Source organism: Phasianus colchicus, chromosome 28 (genome assembly GCF_987193195.1).
Source record: "Phasianus colchicus chromosome 28, bPhaCol1.hap1.1, whole genome shotgun sequence".
NCBI classification, from domain to species: Eukaryota; Metazoa; Chordata; class Aves; order Galliformes; family Phasianidae; genus Phasianus; species Phasianus colchicus.
The window spans coordinates 4522939-4542178 of NC_143463.1; the positions used below are offsets into that span (position 1 = coordinate 4522939).

Below are 19240 nucleotides of genomic sequence, written 5' to 3' on the forward strand. Positions count from 1 at the left end.
CAAACACAGCGGAGCTACACGGAGATAAGAGCTCAACTATCTGGGAGCTGCCCCGAGCCACCAACACTTCAACTAAATATTAAATAGAATAAATTACAGATCTGAAAGCCTGCCATGAGCTGACGGGCACTGCGTGGTGCCCCAGTGCCAAGGAGAGCATTCGCTTGGAAGGCAAACTCGGGCAGGAAAGCATCCCAAAGGCCAGGTTGGATGGAGCCCTGGGCAGCCTGGCACAGTATTAAATGTGGAGGCTGGCAGCCCTGCACGCAGCAGGGGGTTGGAGCTTCATGATCCTTGAGGTCCCTTCCAACCCAAACCATTCTACGATTCTCTGCACCCAGTGGGATCCGATGCCCATCCTCACAGCCAGCAGCTCTCACTGCAGCAGAGCCATTCATCATCAGGAAAACAGAAGGAATGATGTTCTAAAACCTTTCTGAAAGATTATTCTCTCTGTGTTTTTATATACAAACAGCCAGCAGCTGTCTGTGGGCTCCGAGAGCAGCTCTGAGGTGTGAGATGCCCTTTGGCAGCACCCCCTGGCACCGAAGTTAAACATTACTCTCCAGCCAACCTTTAACGAGAACAAAAGTTCAGAGCGAAGGAAGTTATAAATTACTCAGCCTTCGCCTTAAAAATAACAGCCAGCACCAAGAGACCGTGATAAAGATCTCCTGTGGAGAAAGTGGCCTTTAGCAGAGCTCCTCAGCACAGCGATGTGCCGAGCACACACTCGGCAGCCCTGACCCAACATGAGGACGTCTGGAAGGATTTGGTGCGAGCTCAGATCGTTCCATGTACAAAAGGTGACCTGCTCTGCAACCCAGCACGCAGCCCTTCCACCTGCAGCCACAGCAGCCGGGCCCCGATGGAGAAGGCAGCAAACGTAACCTTTGTCAATTCAAAAGCAGTTTCTGAGCTCCTCGTCCCCAGCAGTTTTGTTGTTTTCTTACAACAAACTCCCAATTCATTTCAGTTATGCTTTCACATTAGGACCTACAATTCGGGCCAACGAGGAGAAACAAAACGAGACAGAAGGAAAGCAAACCTTCCAACTCAACAAGCAGTCATTAGAAGACGGGGTCATCGATTCCCTGCACCCAAACACTGAGCCTGGCCAAGGAGCTTCCCATCATCTGAGCAGGGTGGGACGGCCCAGCAGCCATCACTTGGCCAGCAGATGAGCTCTGGGTAAAGCACAGCACGGATGCTCCAGGAATGAGCAGCTGCAGGTGTTGTGTTAGAGAAGGGATCTCGACTTCTTCATTGAAATAAGCAAAAAAAAAAAAAAAAAAAAGAGAGAGAAAAAAAAAAGTCAATTTCTGGACGTGGGGTTTTCCATTTTTGAAGTCTCCAATTCTCGTTCTGCACGTCTCAGACAGAGCACTCCTCCCATACTTCAGCAGCAGGGGGGAACTTTAGGAAGTGCAATACCAGGACAGCTCCTGCCTGCTTTCAGTGTTCGTGCTGACAATTGATTTTGTCTTCAGAATGCTCCAACACGTCGAGCATTTCCTCGATGATGGCCTGCAGTGCCCTGCCCAGCTGCTCCGCGCTGTACGGCTTTCCCAGGGGAGGCACATGAACAAAAGCTGACCTCCCACAGCTCTGGTATAAGGAAGTGTAGTAAGTGAAGTCACACAGGTACCTGAAATATAAAAACAGAGCTGATTTAGCAACATGTGACAAATAAAGCGTGCAAATTGCAGGACGCAGCGAGCTGTGTTATCACTCAGCGTTGCATCAACATCCTGCAATAAAAAGTGCAATGCAAGTCAGGCTGAAGCAGTGGCACGCTCACAGCACCTAATCTAGGACAAAACACAAAGATTGCGTGCTTTCCCATCATCAGTGGGAGACCACGGAACAGAGCAGTGCCAGCAGTGAACGTCAGCTGAGCATAGAGTGAGCATGCAGTGCAGGGACAGCATGCAGTGCAAAGAGACAGCATGCACTGCAAAGAGAGCATGCAGTGCAAAGAGAGCATGCAGTGCAGGGACAGCATGCGCTGCAAAGAGAGCATGCAGTGCAGAGAGAGTGTGCAGTGCAACAAGACAGCATGCAGTGCAGAGACAGCATGCGCTGCAAAGAGAGCATGCAGTGCAGAGACAGCATGCAGTGCAGGGACAGCATGCACTGCAGGGACAGCATGCACTGCAAAGAGAGCATTCACTGCAAAGAGACAGCATTCACTGCAAAGAGACAGCACACACTGCAAAGGGACAGCATGCACTGCAAAGGGACAGCACGCACTGCAGGGACAGCATGCACTGCAATACGTGCCTGCTTCCCGTGGATCACTTCGCCCCATACCTGCCAGCATCCTTAGAGATGGTGACGGTGACATCCAGCCCCAGTGCTGAGACCCTCCTGCAAACCACGTCCATGTCAATGATGGAATCGATGCACTCTGGGCCGCCTTCGACGCAGCACTGAGAGCCTGGGCAGAAACGGCAGTTGTCTAAGCCCTTATAACCCACATTATGGCCACACTTCTCCAGAGTGACAGTGGTAGCCATACCCGACACACCTACATGCACCACCAACTACGAGAGAAAAGAAACACGTTACATCAACCAGCGCACACCGGTGGACAGCCAACAGCCCACAGTCCCCAGAAACACCAACAGAGCCTCCACCTGAATTCCTGCACCACCATCACATAATCAGCCATTGTAGCAACCAACAGCACAAAGCGATTCTCGTTTTGCCCCCCTGCCCCTCAGCTCTAATTAATTATGGCAGGGAGCGGAGCTGCCCACGCAGCCCTGCATGCTGAGCTCCCATTGACTGCAGCACTGCATTTTGAGCCACAAAATGCTGCAAATCCAGGTGTTTGCATGAGGAAAGGGGAAAGGATCCGGCAGAGGACGCAGCACTGAATGCAGCTCACAGCACGGTGCTGCGTGGTGCTCACTACATGCGTCGGCTCCTCCATCTCTTCTCCTCCCTCCACTCACTCACTTGTGGACTGTGCTTTTTCCACAATGCAGGGATGAGTCTCTGCACTGTCTGATATTCCACCGGGACTTCATAGACATGCAGATCCACGCCATCTCGCAGCCCAAGCTTCTCCAGCTCCTAGGAACACGTGGGAAGGAAGGAACAAAGCAAGGAGGTCAGATACAGGTGGGGCAGAGCATGCACTGCTGTGAGCACAGTGCAGAACGGGCAGGAGGCAGCAGGACCTGTGCAGCTCCCCCAGAGCCACAGCACAGCAATGAAAGCTCTGCTGGTTTCCTCTCACAGCCCCACGCTGCCTCAGAGAGAGGGGTCCCACGGAAGGAGAGGCTGAAGGGACAGAGCTGTAAGAGCCACAGGGGCAGCTCCCCACCTGTGCTCACAGTTTGTTCTGCTCAGGCAGTGCAGGACTGAGCAATCTGATAATATTAAACGGATGGGAGCCACACCAGCAACTGCCACGCTGAAAAAAAAATATGAAAATAATAAGAAAAAGGGTTGGCTTCGTTATTTTTTGAAGTGGAGTCCTATTCAGTTCTTGGAAGAAGCAGAGGAACCACGCAGCCCCAGCCCTTACCTGCAGCCATCAGTCCCCCCTCCTGCTCCAAGGACTGGGCTGTGAAGGCTCCCTGCACTGACTGCTGTGTGGCAACCAGTGCTGCTAAGTGACATTTCATCACGTCTTTACACAAAGCCACCTTCCAAACGCTGCCTGCTTTACCCGGCACCTTAACGAAGTCACTTGTTTACAAATTAGAGCACTCACACACAAGGCAGCCTCTTTAGGAAGAGCTCCGCAGCGTTAATTGTAGGAATTCATCACTGCTCCTCCACAGAGCTCCTGAATCCCAGAGCTCTGCACTGCTCACAGCACCGACACACAGCCCTCCACTCACTAATAAAGATGTACTCTGGCCCCCAGACAACTCATTATCCACTGCCTTGTATACCTGACAAACACAGAAAAACGAACACGTCTGACCCATTCCCTGACCCCCGGACAATGGGCTTCTTTGTGAGCCCTTAATATCCCTATCAGGTCTGTCTAGACACCCTGACAGCCATTGTGCTGCTCCCTGACCTCTCCACTGAGCCCCGGCGCAGCCAGACGCGCTCTGCTGGGATGGGATGATGTGACAGGATGGTGGGATGGGGATGTGGGATGGGATGGTGGGATGGGGATGTGGGACAGGATGGTGGGATGGGGATGGTGGGACAGGGATGGTGGGATGGTGGGATGGGGATGTGACAGGATGGTGGGATGGGATGATGTGACAGGATGGTGGGATGGGGATGGTGGGACAGGACACACCTGTGCCATACTGGCAGGGTATCCCACACCACTTCCTGCAGAGCTGCAGCTGCAGAGAGCCTCCAAGCAAACGTTAAAGAGATGAAAGTGTGGCACAGCACAGGTGTGAGGCAGAGCGTTATCACTGCGAGCTCTGAGAGCTGTGAGAAGTTATCAGCCCCTCTGAATCCGTGTGGATTCAGCTCTCCAAGCATTTATTTAACCCTAGTGTTTGCTGCCATGACCTGAAGGTGAGGGATTCTCTGTGTTTATCACGTGTAAAAAAAAATAATGGAGCTTCAAAACTGAGCAGCGACACCAGAAGTTCACAGAACTGCACGGCTTCAATGCAGGAAAAGTCACCACATCTGTGCTCCGTGTCAGAGCCCAAACAACACCAGGGAAGAAAAGCAGGGAATCTTATCCTTGGGATGTGGGATAATAAAAGATGCAACAAAGCAGAACTAGCTCAGCCCCGGAGCTAGAAAGGATTTAGGAAGATTGTTTAATTGATTTTTCTTCTATTAAAATGCAGATCACACCGTCTGGGGCTCAGCAACTCAGACGCCTTTGTGTCCACGCTGCTCCATGAGGGCCCCGTCTGAGTCGCACAAAGCCCACCTCGGCGTGCTCAAAGCCGTGCTGCTCCTTTTTGTCTGGGCCTCTCGGGCTGAGACGGGGTGAGGGGAGGGGGATCTGGGCACCCCGTGCTCCTGGCTGCAGGATGGCACCGCGGGGAGGTGGGCCCTGCTGCAGTTTTCCCTTCCCAAAGCATCCCTGAGCACTTAACACCAGCTGAAGGTGCACCCAGTCGATTCAGCGTGGGGCTGCTCCTCTTACACACCGCACACCTCAGGTTTGCTCCTGTAAGAACAGCACAACACCCACCTCCCATCCCGTCCAAACACACAGCGCTCTGCTGTGCGTCTCCTCTAGCAGAAAAGCAGCTTGGAAACAAGACCTGACACGATGTGAGGAGGAACAAACCAAACCCATGGCCTCATGGCTGCCCGTCAGTAACACAGTTCTCTGTAACACAGCCTGCATCCTCCCCAGCCTTGGCTGAGCAAACCCAACTCGGGTGCATTCAGCCCCAGCGGCTCTCAGAGCCAAAGGTTTCCTCTCCCCTCAGCAGTCAGCACGCTGGACATCTGGACATCAGCTGACTGTAATTGATTAGAGCTTGAGATTTAATTTAAAAGCATTCTAAAGAAAATATTAATCCCCGAGCTCTGGAGGGAAGAGAGACGTGTTGGGGAGAAAAGCAGATTCAGTTTCCTGGGCAGCTGTACTAAAAGGCACCGTGAATTCCCAGTGGCTTTGTCATTAACCACATCCAGGAGCAACAAATAAGAAAGAATTGGGAGAATGTGACAGTGCTGCCCAAGCTAACGCTTTACAGAACACTACAGAGCATCCTCAGCTCTGGTTTAGCAGAGTTCTGACCTGCTCAAGCAATGCCACTCCATGAGCACTTCAACCACAGCCCCGCGTGCTGAGCCCCATTACAGATGAGAGGGCTTAAAGGTCAACCTGCTCACCCAGACCCAGGCTGCAGCTGAGAGAAAAAACATACAAATTCCTTTCGGTTTATTTATTTTGAATTCCCTCTGCTAAGCGGTGGAGAAAGACTGCGGGCTCCACGCTCCATTTAACTCCTCCGAAATGCAGGCAGTCAGCCTAGGGGTTCCTATTTGCCTTTGCTGTATGAACCCAATCTCACTAAGTCCTACCAGCAAAGGGATTGCTTCCTGGGAGGTGGACAAAACCTCACCCAGCTGAGTGCCTGGACACGGGGTGAGCAGGCAGAGCAGAATTAGAGCTGAAATGCATGCAGGCAGGGGATGGTGCTGCTCCAAGGCTGAAGTTACAGCATTACCTGCACTGCAATCCAACTGGCGTTGACGGCGTGCTCTCCAAAGGGACCAAACCCTGAAAGAGAAGAAAAGCCCCCAGTGAGCAGCTGAGCCCTGCAGCTTGGACTACAACAGCTGCGCTCTGTGCTTTTTGGATTTATGAGCTCTGAAAGAAAACCCACTGCTCGTAGTACCCAGCCCCTACTGGTGTATTTTCTCCTTGCTGACCAGGTTAGGACCACTCGTTAGCTACAGAGGAGTTGAGTGATGGCACAGAACGAGGATCATGACTGGATCTTCCAACCCTGACAGCCCACAACAGATGCTTCCACAAACAAGTCTGCCTCCAGTACCCCTCCTCTGCTCACACCTTCACCAAGATCTCTGCTGCCTTAAGAGGAACCAAACAAAACACTGCTGACCCTCCTACACCGAGCTCCAAAGGTTATGACAGCGCTATAAAAACACTTAACTCCCCGTATCTGCATTTCCTAATGAGTAACTCAGAGTTAACTAGTAATCCATAACATCTTTTCCTGAGCAAGCACACAAAGGTTAGGCATTTATCTGGGCACGGGGTCAATTTGCTTTCATTTAAGATGTCAGAGCCACCCCACGAGCCTAATGCAATCAGGAGGCACACATTTCATCTCAGCTGTGAAAGGACCACAAATATTACATGACACACTAATGGAAACCTCCATGTGCTGCCAGCAGAAGGTGAGGGCTGAGGTTACAGGCGCCAGGGGTTTGGGGTCTCCATCTCAATCAAAGCCTCTGAGTCGAACCAGCGTCAGTATCTCCCCAGAATAAACCTTCTGAAGGCTCCCACGGGATCCAAACGCAGACGTTGTTTCCCCATAAAGATGAAGGCACCAAACACGTCTCGCTGGGACGGTTTCTCTACAAAGCACTCCGGAAGGCTGCAGCTCTCCAGGTGCCCCCAGCGTAACCAAAACCTCTCGTTCTGAACCCAGCTGAGCTGCACAAAGCCCCTCTCACTCATCTCCGCACCGCCCCCCCCTACGATTCCTTTCGTGGCAGGTGAGCAACTTTCTGTGCAGCACCAAACTCGGCTGCAGCCACCCCACGTGCAGCACAGGGCCCTGCAGGCGCACAGCACTGAGCCCTCCGTGCAGACGTGTACGGGATTATCTCCTTACAGAGCTCTAAAAGAGAAACGGCACAGGAATGAGGCTTGCCCTCGGCGTGACACGCACAGCACTGAATGGGAACTCAGCGTGACATCGGCCATGCGCTATCGCGGGCAGATCCAGCGAAATAAGCTCTGAATTTTAGGAGCAGCGTTCCCCCCGCTGCAGAAGATGGGAAACAAAAGTACCGCGGGGATCGGGGGGAACCTCGCGACTGCCGGGTTGTGTCCGATCGCCGCTCAGCGCAGCCCCCGGGCTGCGAACGCTGCGCTGCGACACGCGGGGACCGCGCCGGCCGTGGGGCCGCTGCCCTCGGGACACCGAAAGGGGCTCGTGGCACGGGGATGGAGGCACCGAACCCCCTCCGTTCTCCCGCAGCCCCCAGCCCTCCCCAGGGCTGCAGCCCGTCGCAAAGGAGCGCAGCAGCAGCACCGCCCCTCCCAGGGCAGCCCGCACCCCCGGCAGCACCTGAGCAGCACCTCGTGCCCCGGGCAGCTCCTGCCAGCCGCTCCGCAGCCCCGCACCCCCAGCAGGACCCCAGGGCTCACCTCACCCCCCCCCGACCCCCTCACCGCCCCCCTCCCCAATCCCGCAGCGCAGCCCCCAGCGCCCGACACCGCCCCCCGCTTACATAAGGGAAGCAGAGCCCACCCGGCCGCCCCCTCCCCGCTCTCCCGCCCCGGTCCCGCCGCCCGTACCCGTCACCACCACCGCCCGCCGCGGTTTCTCCATCTCCGCTCCCACCCGGCCCGCGGCCGCACCGCACTGAGCGAGCGGCCCCGCACGGTCATAGAGCGCGCTCCGCCCCGACACCCAGAGCGGCCCCGCGCGGCCATAGAGTGCGCACCGCCCCGGCGCCCAGAGCGGCCCCGCGCGGCCATAGAGTGCGCGTCGCCTCGCTGCCTAGAGCGGCCCCGCGCGGCCATAGAGTGCGCGTCGCCTCGCTGCCTAGAGCGGCTCCTGAGCGCCGCCGCCGCCGCCGGGCGAAAAGCGCGAGGCCGGGGGTGGCGGCCAACGAGGCCCCCTCAACTCTGGGGTCCCCCGAGCTCCTGGGGCGGCAGCGGAGGTGGAGCGGTCCGGAAGGGGCTGAGCCCAGAGCCGCCTCACGGGCTTATCGCGAAGCGCGGAGTCGGGCTGGTTAAACCCGTACGGAACGCTACGGTGGTTTCACGCCCAGCGTTCCCGGTCCTGCTGGGTCGCGCTGGCGGAGTCCTGAGAGGAACGGGACACAACGGGCCCGCGGGGCCAGCTGGGAGCGCCGCCGCTTCCCGCCCCGCTTTTCAATTTACGGCACTGTCGTGACGCTGCGGACCGGCGGCCTCGGCGATGCTTTACGGCAGAGGTCGGGTCCTGCGCGTTGATTGGCTCCGCGGGGGCCGCGCCGCGCTCTGATTGGCCCCGCGCGGGGCCGGGGGCGGTTTGAGCGGCAGCGCCGGGCGCGGCGGCGGCTCCGCGGTTCCGGCACGATGGTGAGTGCGGGCCTGGGCCGGGCCGGGCGGCGGGCCGGGGGGCGGCGGGCCTGGGATTCCCCGGGCCTGGGACTCCCCGCCGCTCTGCGTAGTCTGCGTGGAAATACAGGCGGTCCCCGCGTCCCGGTTCCTGAGGCCTCTCTCTCTTTCCCCCGCAGCTGCCCCTGTCGTTGCTGAAGACGGCGCAGAACCACCCCATGGTGAGTCCCGGCCCTCCCGTCCCACTCCCGTTGTGGCCTCGGGCTCGGCGCTGTCCTGCCGGGCCCGGTGTCCGCGTGGTGACCCCCTGTTCTTTTAGCTGGTGGAGCTGAAGAATGGAGAGACGTACAATGGGCACCTGGTGAGCTGCGACAACTGGATGAACATCAACCTGCGGGAGGTCATCTGCACCTCGCGGGTAAGGAGCGGCGCGGCTGCTCGGTGCTGGGACCCCCACTGTGCCCGGAGACCCCCCGTGCTGGCAGCCCCTGACCTCCAGCCCTGCAGCTGAGTGGGACTCGCAGAGATCCTCGCTCCTCTGTGTTGCTTTTGCCCTGGGTGTGAATGTAATGCAGTTATTTATGAGCTGTAAGAATCAAATGAGCCCAATGGCGGGGCAGGGTCAGAGCACTCTGTGTGGAGGGCTGGTGACAGGTCCTGTTCTGGTGCTGAGCTGCATCCTCGGTGCCCGCTCTGTGCAGCCCCATCAAGCACAGCGTTGGCTTTCATCAGCGCCGGCCTCTCGCCTTGTAACTCCACATCAAAAATAATCAGGGCCTCTTGTTTACCCGGGTTGTGCCTTGTCTGGTACTTTTGCCCATGGCCAAAGGTGCTCCAGAAGATTGGGATCTGTGCTTTGAGCTCTGACCTCAGCCCGAAGTGTCTGGTCTTGTCCCTGCCAGCCTGTGCCTGGCCACGTTCCCGCTGCTGCTGCTGCTGTCTGCATCTGAGAACACCAGAGGTCTGTGGGAGAGGCTGTCAGGGAAACCCTTCTTCTCCAGAAAACCCTTCTGCAGCCTTTCGTGCCTGTTGAACCCACGGCAGGAAGGTATTGGCCAATACTGCTGGGGCACAGAGATGTTTGCACATAAGCACGACCGAGCAAATGTTTAAGAAGGGCCTTAAGGGCAGAGAAGTGAGCCCTAAAAATGTGCAGCTCCACAAATTGGCGGGGCAGATAAGTTCTGTGGGAAGGGGTGGCAGTGGCAAAGCCTTATTAGTGCTTGCAGAACAGGGGATGCTGGCCTTTAATACCGCTTCCTCAGAAAGTGGCTTTGTGATGGTGAGGGCAGAGCACTTCCTCAGCATTTATTCCCACCGAATGCTCTGCAGTTCACTCCCACCCCCGAATGCCCCTGCAGTGCTGCTGGGAGCCTTGCTGGTGGCACGGTGGGGATCAGCCACTAGATGGCACGGAGCGGCGGCGCCTGTTTACCCCGGGAGCTGGAACGAGGAAGCCGGGGACCTGGCTCCATCCCTTCCTGCATCGGGAGCCAAAGTGCAGCCGGGCGGATCCAGGCAGGGTGGGGTTTGCTGGGTGCCTGTTTGAAGAAGGCTGCTCCTCCGCCTTGTCTCGCACACGGGACTTGCCTGTGCATGCTGCGTTGCCCCAAATAACTCTGGAGCAGAGGGGGGACGACTTGATCCTGGAGAGGTGAAACGAGGCATTCTGGTTTCACCCACTCCTCTGGGACGGTTGTGGACACTTTGTCCACGTGTGATAGTTGTGAGGAGCCTGTGTGCAGCCAAGCCCTGCAGCAGAGCAGAGCCGAGCGCACGAGGCTCCATCCCTCCTCCCGCTTACATCAGTTGTTATTCAGCTTTCACATGCAGTTCCTATTCCCACAGCCACAGGAGCTGAAGCCCTGATGGGCCGTGGCCTAGCAAAGCCCTGAAACTGCCTTAAACAAAACACAGAGGCAGCTGCTCCGTAACTTGGCACCCGAAGGTTTATTTTAACATGATCTGTAAGCTCTTGTTTTCCACAGCCGCGGTTCCTGTGTGCTGCTGGGCGCACCCCACCCCCAGCTGGACGCTGCATTGCTGCTCAATCCACACCGCAGAGGAGTGCAGTTGTTAGGTGACTCTTGCTGGGGCTTCTGCAGGGGAAATCTGTGCGTTTGCCTCTGCTGGAACTGCCCTGTGTTGCCTGAGTTCGTTGCTTGAAGCAGCTGTGTGTAACTCACCACGTTTCCCTCTCCAGTCCCACTTTCGATTCTCTTCTTGTATGAGAAGCAAAGGGAAGGTGCTGTTTCCTCAGCCTCTTCTTCTTTCATTTTCTGTGAGAGTCAAAGGCAGTTCTGGATGGGCTGAAACTTCAGTGGCTCATGGCTGAGTGCCCCCTGACCCCGGCAGGCTGTAGGGCTGCGTGTTTTGGAGAGAAAAGAGGAATTTCACAGCTAATTATGGCTTATTCTTCCAGAAAAGATTTGTTGTATCTGTCACATTCTCCAGAAGTGATGGAAATATTCAAGTGCCAAAAAGCAACGTAAGAGCACGTGGTCTTGTTCTTAGCCTAACGCACTGCTCCCCAATAGGATGGTGACAAGTTCTGGAGAATGCCGGAGTGTTACATTCGTGGCAGCACAATTAAATACCTTCGGATCCCCGATGAAATAATTGACATGGTGAAAGAAGAGGTGGTCTCCAAGGGCAGAGGCCGTGGTGGGATGCAACAGCAGAAGCAACAGAAGGGCCGTGGTGTTGGAGGTGCTGGACGAGGTAACGATCCTTTTTGCTTTTCAGAGAGGGGTGACTGGAATTCCTGCCTTTACATTTCACTTCTTGTGCAAGGAAGGGCTGATGCTTCTCAGCTTTGAACCCAGAGCTGTTGATCTGTGAGAAGCCGGAGCTGCTCCTGTGCAAGATCTAGCTGAGTGAGTGTGTTGTCTGGCTTGCAAGTCAGCCTCTGCCAAAGAGCAGAAAGGAGACGTGCCAGGGATGAGCCTGCCTCGTTCCTGGGCTGGGCAGGAGCTTAACAGAGTCTCCAAAGCTGTCTGTTTGTGCCCCTCCTGGCTAGTTACAGAACATGGCCCCACCAAACTTCTGGTGTCTGTTAGCTTTGTGGATCTGGGAGGGAAACAAGTGGCTGTTCTGTCTGAAATTGGACTTGAATTTGGCCATCCTTGTGGTAGGAAAAGGTCATCTTTACTCCCAGTAGGATGGGACTTCTCATCTTGTGGTCTGCTGATTCCTTTTTTTTTTTTTTTTAAATGTAAGTTATCTGAAGGTTTGTTTTCTTCCTGCTCCAAATTAATATTTCATGTTTCTGATAAAAGGTTGCCACTTACATAGAAATAGGCCAACCCAGCTCTCCCTTCCTTGTTCCATTCCTCGTGGTTGGGTTATCTTGGAGCACTTCAGCCTGGGGAAATATTTGCCCTTTCTGAGCACAGTCCTGCTGGCTGCCTGAGAAGCATTTCTCTCTTGTGCTCACACCTCCTGCCATGTCTTTACCATTCACTTTGTGGTCACTGTGCTCAGCCCCAGGGATCTTCAGTGCAGGCTTAGCCTGCAGTGGGAGCTTAAATGCCAGACAAACTTCCTTGCTACAACAAGACTGAGTTCAACTCGGGAGATCTGGGTTTTAAAAGGAACCCCAGGCCTCCACGGGAGTGCCCTTAACGAGCAGTGTGAGCTGTGAGTATGTGAGGAATCCCAGTAGGAAGGCAGGGAGGGACATGGGGCCATCGTGTCACACTGGGACACACCAAGAGCTGCATCCACAGCTCCCAGGGACTGCAGGAGGAAAATCCCTCTGCGATGGCTGCTCCCTGTGCTGCCTCCCAACAGCTCTGAGCTCGCAGAAGTGACCTTTACAATTCTGAAGGCGCCTTTTATTTTTTCCTTCTTCCCTTTTCAGCGTCCAAAGCATTTGGCACAGCAGCTTTTTGGATATGGTTATTTGGACAAATGTTTTAGCTGAAGTATTTTCTCTGCTGTGGAAATATCCACCTTGTGGAGAGCGGGGCTGAGTTCTGTTTGAGGTGGAGTTCCCTGCTGTTTTGATGTGCAGCTTAAATTCGCTGATGGAATATTTTAAAGGGAAGCTTTGGCATTTGCTAATTAGCTAAGAGGTTTGGCTCTCATTACTGAGACATTAAGGGGGAAGAAAAAAAAGGGCAGGACAATTTTGTTGAGAGGCCAGCAGGCAGAAGTAAAGCTATAATTGTGCACACAGTTGAAAGGATTATTGTTTCTGACACTGGTAATCCTTCGTCTTCTTGGCTTGCTCAATGCAGAAGTAGTGCAGTCTCTGCTCAGCTTCTCAGGGTGCTCGCAGGGCTCCAGCTGCTTCCCAAGGGCTGCAGGGTTAGGAGCAATTTCCTTCCTCTCTGGTTTAGACACATCTCAGCTGAACGACCAGAGCAGAGGGCTCCAGAACGAGCTCCTCTGATTGTCTGCAGCAGATCGGAGCTGGGAGGGCAGGGCTGGAGGCGGTCAGCAGCTCTCAGGGCAGAGAGGAACACAGCTACGTGGTGTGAGGGTGTCTGGGACTCATCACAGCCCCCAGGTAGTGCTGCCTTTGTGCTCCCCCTGCCTGCTGGTGGATCACCCTGCCCACAAGCAAGGCGGTGGCAGACATGGATGTATTTTTTCTGTTTTGTAGCTGAGCAGCCTTGAAACTGAGTCACCCCCTTTGTTGCTTTTTGGATTGGTTGTGTGGCTTTCAGGGGGTGCAACATAATGCTGACCCCACTGCTGACAGATGCTCAGTTTAATACTGGGTCTCTCTTCCTTGGTTTCGTTTTCCAAAATGAATTTATGACGATACACAGCTAGCCAGAGGGCACGTTAAAGAACCAGAGAGGTACTGCTGAACTTGCTGGTGATGGGAGGTAAGTTTGTGCCCCTGGTGAATGCAGACAGGCTCTGGAATTGCTGAGGGAGAAGTGTGAAATTCACCTCTCTGCCTCTAACAAAGGCTGTAGAACAAGCACACATCTGGGAAACGTAACAAACAGCGAAGCTCTGGGAGTTGTCACAGGCTTACACTGATGCCGTTCTCTCTCTGCTCTTTCTCCTCACCCTGTAGGTGTGTTTGGTGGCCGTGGCCGAGGAATACCAGGCAGCGGAAGAGGCCAGCAGGAAAAAAAGCCAGGCAGGCAATCGGCGAAGCAGTGAGGGGCTGCGTGAGCCCCGGCCAGGGACAGTGCCACAATGCTCCTCGTTTTATCACCTCAGGATTGCCATGAGTTCAAAAGTGTTCAATCTCTGCTCCTCCGTCAGTCGATCCGTGCCCGAATCATGTTGTTTGGAAGCCCCTCGCTATTTAATCTGATAAAGTGCAGTTCTTGGCTGCTTTTAGCCAGCCTGTAATTGGAAATGTTTAAAAAAGAACCGCTCACGGTTAAGGACCTGACTTCAGCACTATTGAATTTGTTGGGATCTCTAGGTTTAATTCACAAGAATCTCCTGTGTGCTGTGAGATCTGAGGCAAATGCTTTCAGGCTCGGTTGTGTTGTTGGTTTGTTTTTCATTTTGTTTTTTTAATACTTGAAACATTGGCAATGTCTTGCGTTCGTAACCGGCGCAGCGTTTTGGTTTAAAAACACTGAACTTGAGGATATGGTATCTCTACATGAGGGGTCATAGGGGTTGGTTTGGTTGTGTTTGAACAAAACAAACTTTCAGGCTGTCTCCTTCCCCTCCGTTTTGGGCAGTCTGTCTGTCTGTCTCTGGCCTTGGCTTAAAGGAGAACCGGCACGGATTTCGCTTTGGGCTTCAAGGCTTGTTTCCAAGAGAGCTTTGTGACGAGTGAGGGTTTCCCAATTAGTGTATATCTAATTTGACTTCAGATTAGAAGTTCCCTTGAAAGGAAATGCTTTTCTGTGTTTTCTTCTGAAAGGCTGCAGCGCCCCTCGCTCCTCTCTGTTTGTTTTCAGGTTCTGTTTTTTTTTTTTTCTTCCTGAAAGCAATCGAGCTGTTAAAATGAAATGTTGTTTCTTTTTCCCCATGTTGAATGCTCTCTCCCTGGTGCCTGTGACACAAAGTCTGATTCCTGAGTTACAGCAGCACTTCCCAAGCACGTTTCTTTGTGATGTGCAGGGATTGACTTCGCTGCCATTGTCTGTCGTTTCATTTTCTGGTAGCTGCTCAGACCTTTTCCCTTGGGAGGGAGTGTTCCTCTCCTGCAGGTGCAGGAAGGTCCTCTGGGTCTTGAGCTCAGGCTGCTCTGAGTCTTCCATCCCACGGGGTGCAGAGTTCCATGAGCAAAACGCACCCCCAAAAAAATCATGGCTGATCCAAAATGAAAGTCTGTATGGGGGGGGCGGGAGGGGAGAAAGGGGCTCTGGGCCTTGCCTGAACTCTTGAGAATGACTGAAACAGTTTAATTTGGGGGTAAAAGCAGATACTGTAACTCATTCTTAAAAGGTTTGTTGGTTTTGTGTTGTTTGGTTGTTTGCTCCTCCCCTCCCCCCCAATTTCCATCTTGAAACCTCCCTGCCATCACCACTGTTGGGAAGAGAAAACGAGTCCAGAACGTGCTTTTATATACACTTATTTTTTTAACGTTTATAAAACTTGTGCAGAGTGGTGGGTAGGAATAAATCGCCAACCTGTTGCCAACGCTTTCCTTCCTGTTCCTGCTGCTCACTGAGCCCTGCAGAGCCCCACGTCTGCTTCGTGCTCAGCCCTTCTGGCCCTCCTCTGGGCACCACGTGCTCAAGGGAAGGGGCTGCAGTGCTGCTGCTCCCCCCGCTGGGTCCCTGTCTGGCTGTGCTGCCTTCAGCCCAGCGCTGGGAGTGGGGCTCGTGTGTCCTCCGTGCTGGAAACTCGCTCCGAGTAAACACCGATGTGGCATTTCGGTGCAGCACAGCCTGAGCCCTGTGTCAGACTTTCCCTTCCCTCCCTTTCAGTCCCTGCCTCCAGCCGCACCACCCCGCGTTACAGCCGCCCGTGTGAAGGAGGAAACGCGGTGCTGGCTGGAGTTACGGTGTGTGCTGGGGCGATACAGCACCCAGAACAGTGGCACCTTTGGCTCGAGGCAGAGCTGTCCACGATCTCCTCAAAGCTCTGCTGCTGTTCTGCTTTCATTTCGGCGCTCCCTTAGCAGCCCTCCCTCAACGCTCCCCCTGCATCTCGCATCGTTTTGCTCCCTGTGTGCAGGCAGCATCCTGTGCTGTCCTCGCAGCTCTGCGACCTTCTGTGCTCCCCAAACCCCTTCCTGCCCCAGAACCGCCGAGAGGCAACGAGCCCCCAGCGCTCTGCGCTGACACGGGAGGAGGAAAAACAGCTCCGGGCTCGGCGTGGGGCTGCGCGACGGCCGCTGCGGTGCCCCCACGGCCCCGTCCTGCCCCCCAGCTGCCAGCCGTGCCGGTCGGTGGGGCCGTGTCCCGCGGTGACTCACGGCGCTGCGCCGCTCGGGAGGCAGCAGCACAGGAATAGTTACACCGCAGCCGCCTGCGACGCGGAGGGAGTGGCTGCTGAAATATTTCAGGGCTGCGCTAAGCAACTAAAAATACACGTCAAACCCTCCTCCTCCTCCACGTTTTTCCTTTTTATTATTATTATTATTATTTTTTTTTTTTCTCCTCTTGTTTTGGACCATTCCAGGCCCTGGGGGCAGCGCGGCTCCTCTGTGCTCCCCTTGGGGGCTCAGGGCAGTGGTTCTGTTTTCCCGGCCCGGTTCTTCCAGCCCACAGCGGTGACTCAGGGCGGCCCTGGGGCAGGTGGGAGCAGCGGGTCGGCACCGGGCTCACGTGCTGGCACCGCGTCGGGCTGCGCTTCAAGCGAGCCCGGGGTGTAACAGAGACAGGGAACATTCTGGGGAAACGGGGCAGCGCTGAGCTGCGAGGGCGGTGTTTGCGGTGGCGCTCGGAGCCTCGCTGCGCCGTACAAAGCTTAACAGAGCCGAGGGATATCGGGGCAAAAGGGCCGGAGCCACGCAGCCCCGGGCTTCGTGCGGCGCCGGTTGGGAGCGGGGAGCGCCTGGAATTGGGGCCGCGTCTGAACCTCGTGAGCCTCGTGGCTCCGCCGCAGCGCCCGGGATGGGGACACGCGGGGCGATCGGGGCGGCGGCTCCCGGCCCACAGCGCACCGCCCGCCCCCATCCGCGGCCCCCCGAGGCCGGAAGGCCCGAACCGGCCGTGCGGGCCGCGCCCGTAATGATGGGGTTGGGCGGGAAGGCACGGCCCGGCCCCGGGGCATCGCTCCCCGCCCGCCCCGGGCCGCAGCACCGGGATGGGCGATGGGGGAGGTGCGGGGGGGGGGCGGTCGGTTCGTTTCCCCGCGGCCACCCGTGGGGGGGTTGCGCCCTCCGCCGCACGCGGGCGGTGACGTCAGCGCTGACGCCGCACCGCCCCCTCAGCCGCCCGCGGGCTCAGCCGTGACGCGCGGGGCCGCCGCTGCCGCCGCGCCCCCGCCGTGCCGCCTCGGAGCGGACGGTACCGGGGGGGGGGGAACCGGGGCGCGAAACGCGGCGGGGGCTCAACGGCGCGACGCGACCCGCCGCCATACGGACGGGGAAGGACCCGGGCCGCTGCCCCCGCCCCTCCCTCCCTTTGTGCCCGTGAGTCCCGGCGGGGCCCACGTGCGGCCCCTCCCCCGCCATGACGTCAGCCCGGCGGCCCTCGCGCTGTTGTGCGCCGTTCCCGGGCGGTCGCCGTGGCGACGGCGGAGCCAGGAGGGGGCGCGGCCCCCCGCCACCGCGTTTCCCCCGCCCCGGGAGGCGGAGCCACGCCCCTTATGCAAATCGGGGCGCGCGAGGACGTCATGTGCAGCCAATGGCAGCGCCGCGTGGTGAGGTCACCGCCGCCGCGCCGCGTATTTAAACCGGCGCGGGGGCCGCGGCGGCGGCAGACGCGTGTGTGCGCGCGGAGGAGCGGGGCCGCGGCCGGTGGCACCGCCGCCTCCCCCGCCCTCCCCTCCCCCCTGGCAGCGCCGCGCTCGGCCCCGCGCCCCCTCCTCCACGGCGCTCCCCCCCGCCCCGTTCCCCCGCAGCCGGGCGGGGGAGGAGGATGGAAACACCCTTCTACCATGATGATGTGTTGAGCGGCCTCGGCAGCGGCTTCGCCCCGACCTCCGGCAGCAGCGGGCTCCTCCTGCCCTTCCCCGGCGGCAGCATGATGAAGAAGGACGCGCTCGGCCTGGCGCTGCCCGAGCAGGTGGCGGCGGCGCTGAAGGCCCCGGGAGCGGCGGCGGCGGCGGCCGCGGGCGCGGCGGGCGGAGAGGCGGCGGCGGCGGGGCTGCTGGGTTCCGCCGAGCTGGGGCTGCTGAAGCTGGCGTCGCCCGAGCTGGAGCGCCTCATCATCCAGTCCAACGGGCTGGTGACCACCACGCCGACCAGCGGGCAGTTCCTCTACCCCAAAGCGGCCGCCTCGGAGGAGCAGGAGTTCGCCGAGGGCTTCGTCAAGGCGCTGGAGGACTTGCACAAGCAGAACCAGTTGGGCGGCGGCGGCGGCCCCAACGGGGGAGCGGCGGCGGCGGGCGGAGGAGGCGGCGGCGGCGGCGGCGGGGGAGAGCTGCCCGCGGCCGGCCTGGCCCCGGAGCCGCCCGTGTACGCCAACCTCAGTACGTACCCCGCCGTCAGCTACGCCGCCGAGCCCGGCCCGTTCGCCGCCCCGCCGCCCCGGCTGCCGCCTCCCCCCCCGCCGCCGCTGAAGGACGAGCCGCAGATCGTGCCCGAGGTGCCGAGCTTCGGAGAGAGCCCCCCGCTGTCCCCCATCGATATGGACACGCAGGAGCGCATCAAAGCGGAGCGGAAACGGCTGAGGAACCGCATCGCCGCCTCCAAGTGCCGCAAGAGGAAACTGGAGCGCATCTCCCGCCTGGAGGAGAAGGTGAAGAGCCTCAAGAGCCAGAACACGGAGCTGGCCTCCACCGCCAGCCTGCTCCGCGAGCAGGTGGCCCAGCTCAAGCAGAAGGTGCTCAGCCACGTCAACAGCGGCTGCCAGCTCCTCCCGCAGCACCAGCACCAGGTGCCGGCGTACTGAGGGCCGACGGAACCGCCCGGAACCGCGCGGCGGCCGAAGGACCCAACCGCCCCCCCTTCCTCCCCCCATCGCCGGGTCTGGCGGCGGACCGAGGGGAACCGGGGGAGAAGCGCGGATTGTGGGGGGAGCGGCTGCGCACAGCGCCCCCGTGTGGGCCGGGGGACTGGCGGACTGAGGGGCTCCTGAGGGCGCCCCCCTGTGGGCTGGGGGACTTCTGCCCCCATCTCGGACCTGGGGGGGGCGGGGGGCAGAAAGACTGAGGGGTTTTTGGGGTGACCCCGTTCTCTGCCCCACGACGGACTTTGAGGGGCCCCCGAGCGCGGCCCCCCCGCGCCGAGCGGCTGCGGTTTGCAGGGCTCCGCGTGGCCTCTGCCCCGCCACATTCCATTGAGGACCCGCAGTAAAAACGCCGCTCAGGAGCCGCCTGTGCGCTGTGTGCATCGATTTTGGGGGGGAGAGGGGGGAGCGAACCGGGAGCGGGGCGGCGGGAGGGCGGGGGCGGCGCGGGCAGGAAGCGGAGCGAGCGGCTGCCATCTTGGGTGGGGGGAGGGGAAGGGAAATGGGGGGTGATGTTGGGGGAGGGGAGTGGGAGGTG

General features: G+C 57.8%; 3 protein-coding genes across 5 annotated transcripts; 2 read left to right on the plus strand and 1 right to left on the minus strand.

The window, feature by feature from the left end:
- Nucleotides 1-1269: 1269 nt before the first annotated feature.
- On the minus strand, nt 1270-8540 carry PGPEP1 (pyroglutamyl-peptidase I). Of its 3 annotated transcripts, none has more exons than XM_031604054.2 (5): nt 7961-8540; nt 6132-6184; nt 2965-3081; nt 2314-2440; nt 1270-1648 (listed from the first exon to the last, which is right to left on the minus strand). In XM_031604054.2, the coding sequence occupies exons 1-5, from the start codon at nt 7992-7994 to the stop codon at nt 1419-1421; spliced, it is 561 nt and encodes a 186-aa protein (XP_031459914.2). In that variant the 5' UTR covers nt 7995-8540; the 3' UTR covers nt 1270-1418. The 3 variants fall into 3 exon arrangements, with proteins under 3 accessions (XP_031459914.2, XP_031459913.1, XP_089982375.1); XM_031604053.2 differs by having other exon boundaries at nt 2314-2546; nt 7961-8535; XM_090126249.1 differs by having other exon boundaries at nt 2314-2546; nt 8413-8529.
- Nucleotides 8541-8589: 49 nt separating this feature from the next.
- Nucleotides 8590-14237, plus strand: LSM4 (LSM4 homolog, U6 small nuclear RNA and mRNA degradation associated). Its single transcript, XM_031604056.2, has 5 exons — nt 8590-8731; nt 8890-8931; nt 9030-9128; nt 11248-11431; nt 13746-14237. Exons 1-5 carry the CDS (start codon nt 8729-8731, stop codon nt 13832-13834), a joined length of 417 nt encoding a protein of 138 aa, XP_031459916.1. The 5' UTR covers nt 8590-8728; the 3' UTR covers nt 13835-14237.
- Nucleotides 14238-17531: 3294 nt separating this feature from the next.
- On the plus strand, nt 17532-19064 carry JUND (JunD proto-oncogene, AP-1 transcription factor subunit). The gene has a single exon (XM_031604051.2). It carries the CDS (start codon nt 17671-17673, stop codon nt 18643-18645), a length of 975 nt encoding a protein of 324 aa, XP_031459911.2. The 5' UTR covers nt 17532-17670; the 3' UTR covers nt 18646-19064.
- The last annotated feature ends 176 nt before the right edge of the window (nt 19065-19240 follow it).

What these genes read in the sequence shown, in the direction of transcription:
- PGPEP1 (XM_031604053.2), bottom strand. Translation starts at nt 7,994, where the DNA reads ATGGAGAAACCGCGGCGGGCGGTGGTGGTGACGG. An exon ending in GCGGGCGGTGGTGGTGACGG is followed by an intron (nt 6,185 to 7,960) that starts GTACGGGCGGCG and finishes CTTCTCTTTCAG; the next exon opens with GGTTTGGTCCCTTTGGAGAG. An exon ending in GGAAAAAGCACAGTCCACAA is followed by an intron (nt 2,547 to 2,964) that starts GTGAGTGAGTGG and finishes TTTCTCTCGTAG; the next exon opens with TTGGTGGTGCATGTAGGTGT.
- LSM4 (XM_031604056.2), top strand. An exon ending in CGGCGCAGAACCACCCCATG is followed by an intron (nt 8,932 to 9,029) that starts GTGAGTCCCGGC and finishes CTGTTCTTTTAG; the next exon opens with CTGGTGGAGCTGAAGAATGG. An exon ending in TGTTGGAGGTGCTGGACGAG is followed by an intron (nt 11,432 to 13,745) that starts GTAACGATCCTT and finishes CTCACCCTGTAG; the next exon opens with GTGTGTTTGGTGGCCGTGGC.
- JUND (XM_031604051.2), top strand. Translation starts at nt 17,671, where the DNA reads ATGGAAACACCCTTCTACCATGATGATGTGTTGAGCGGCCTCGGCAGC.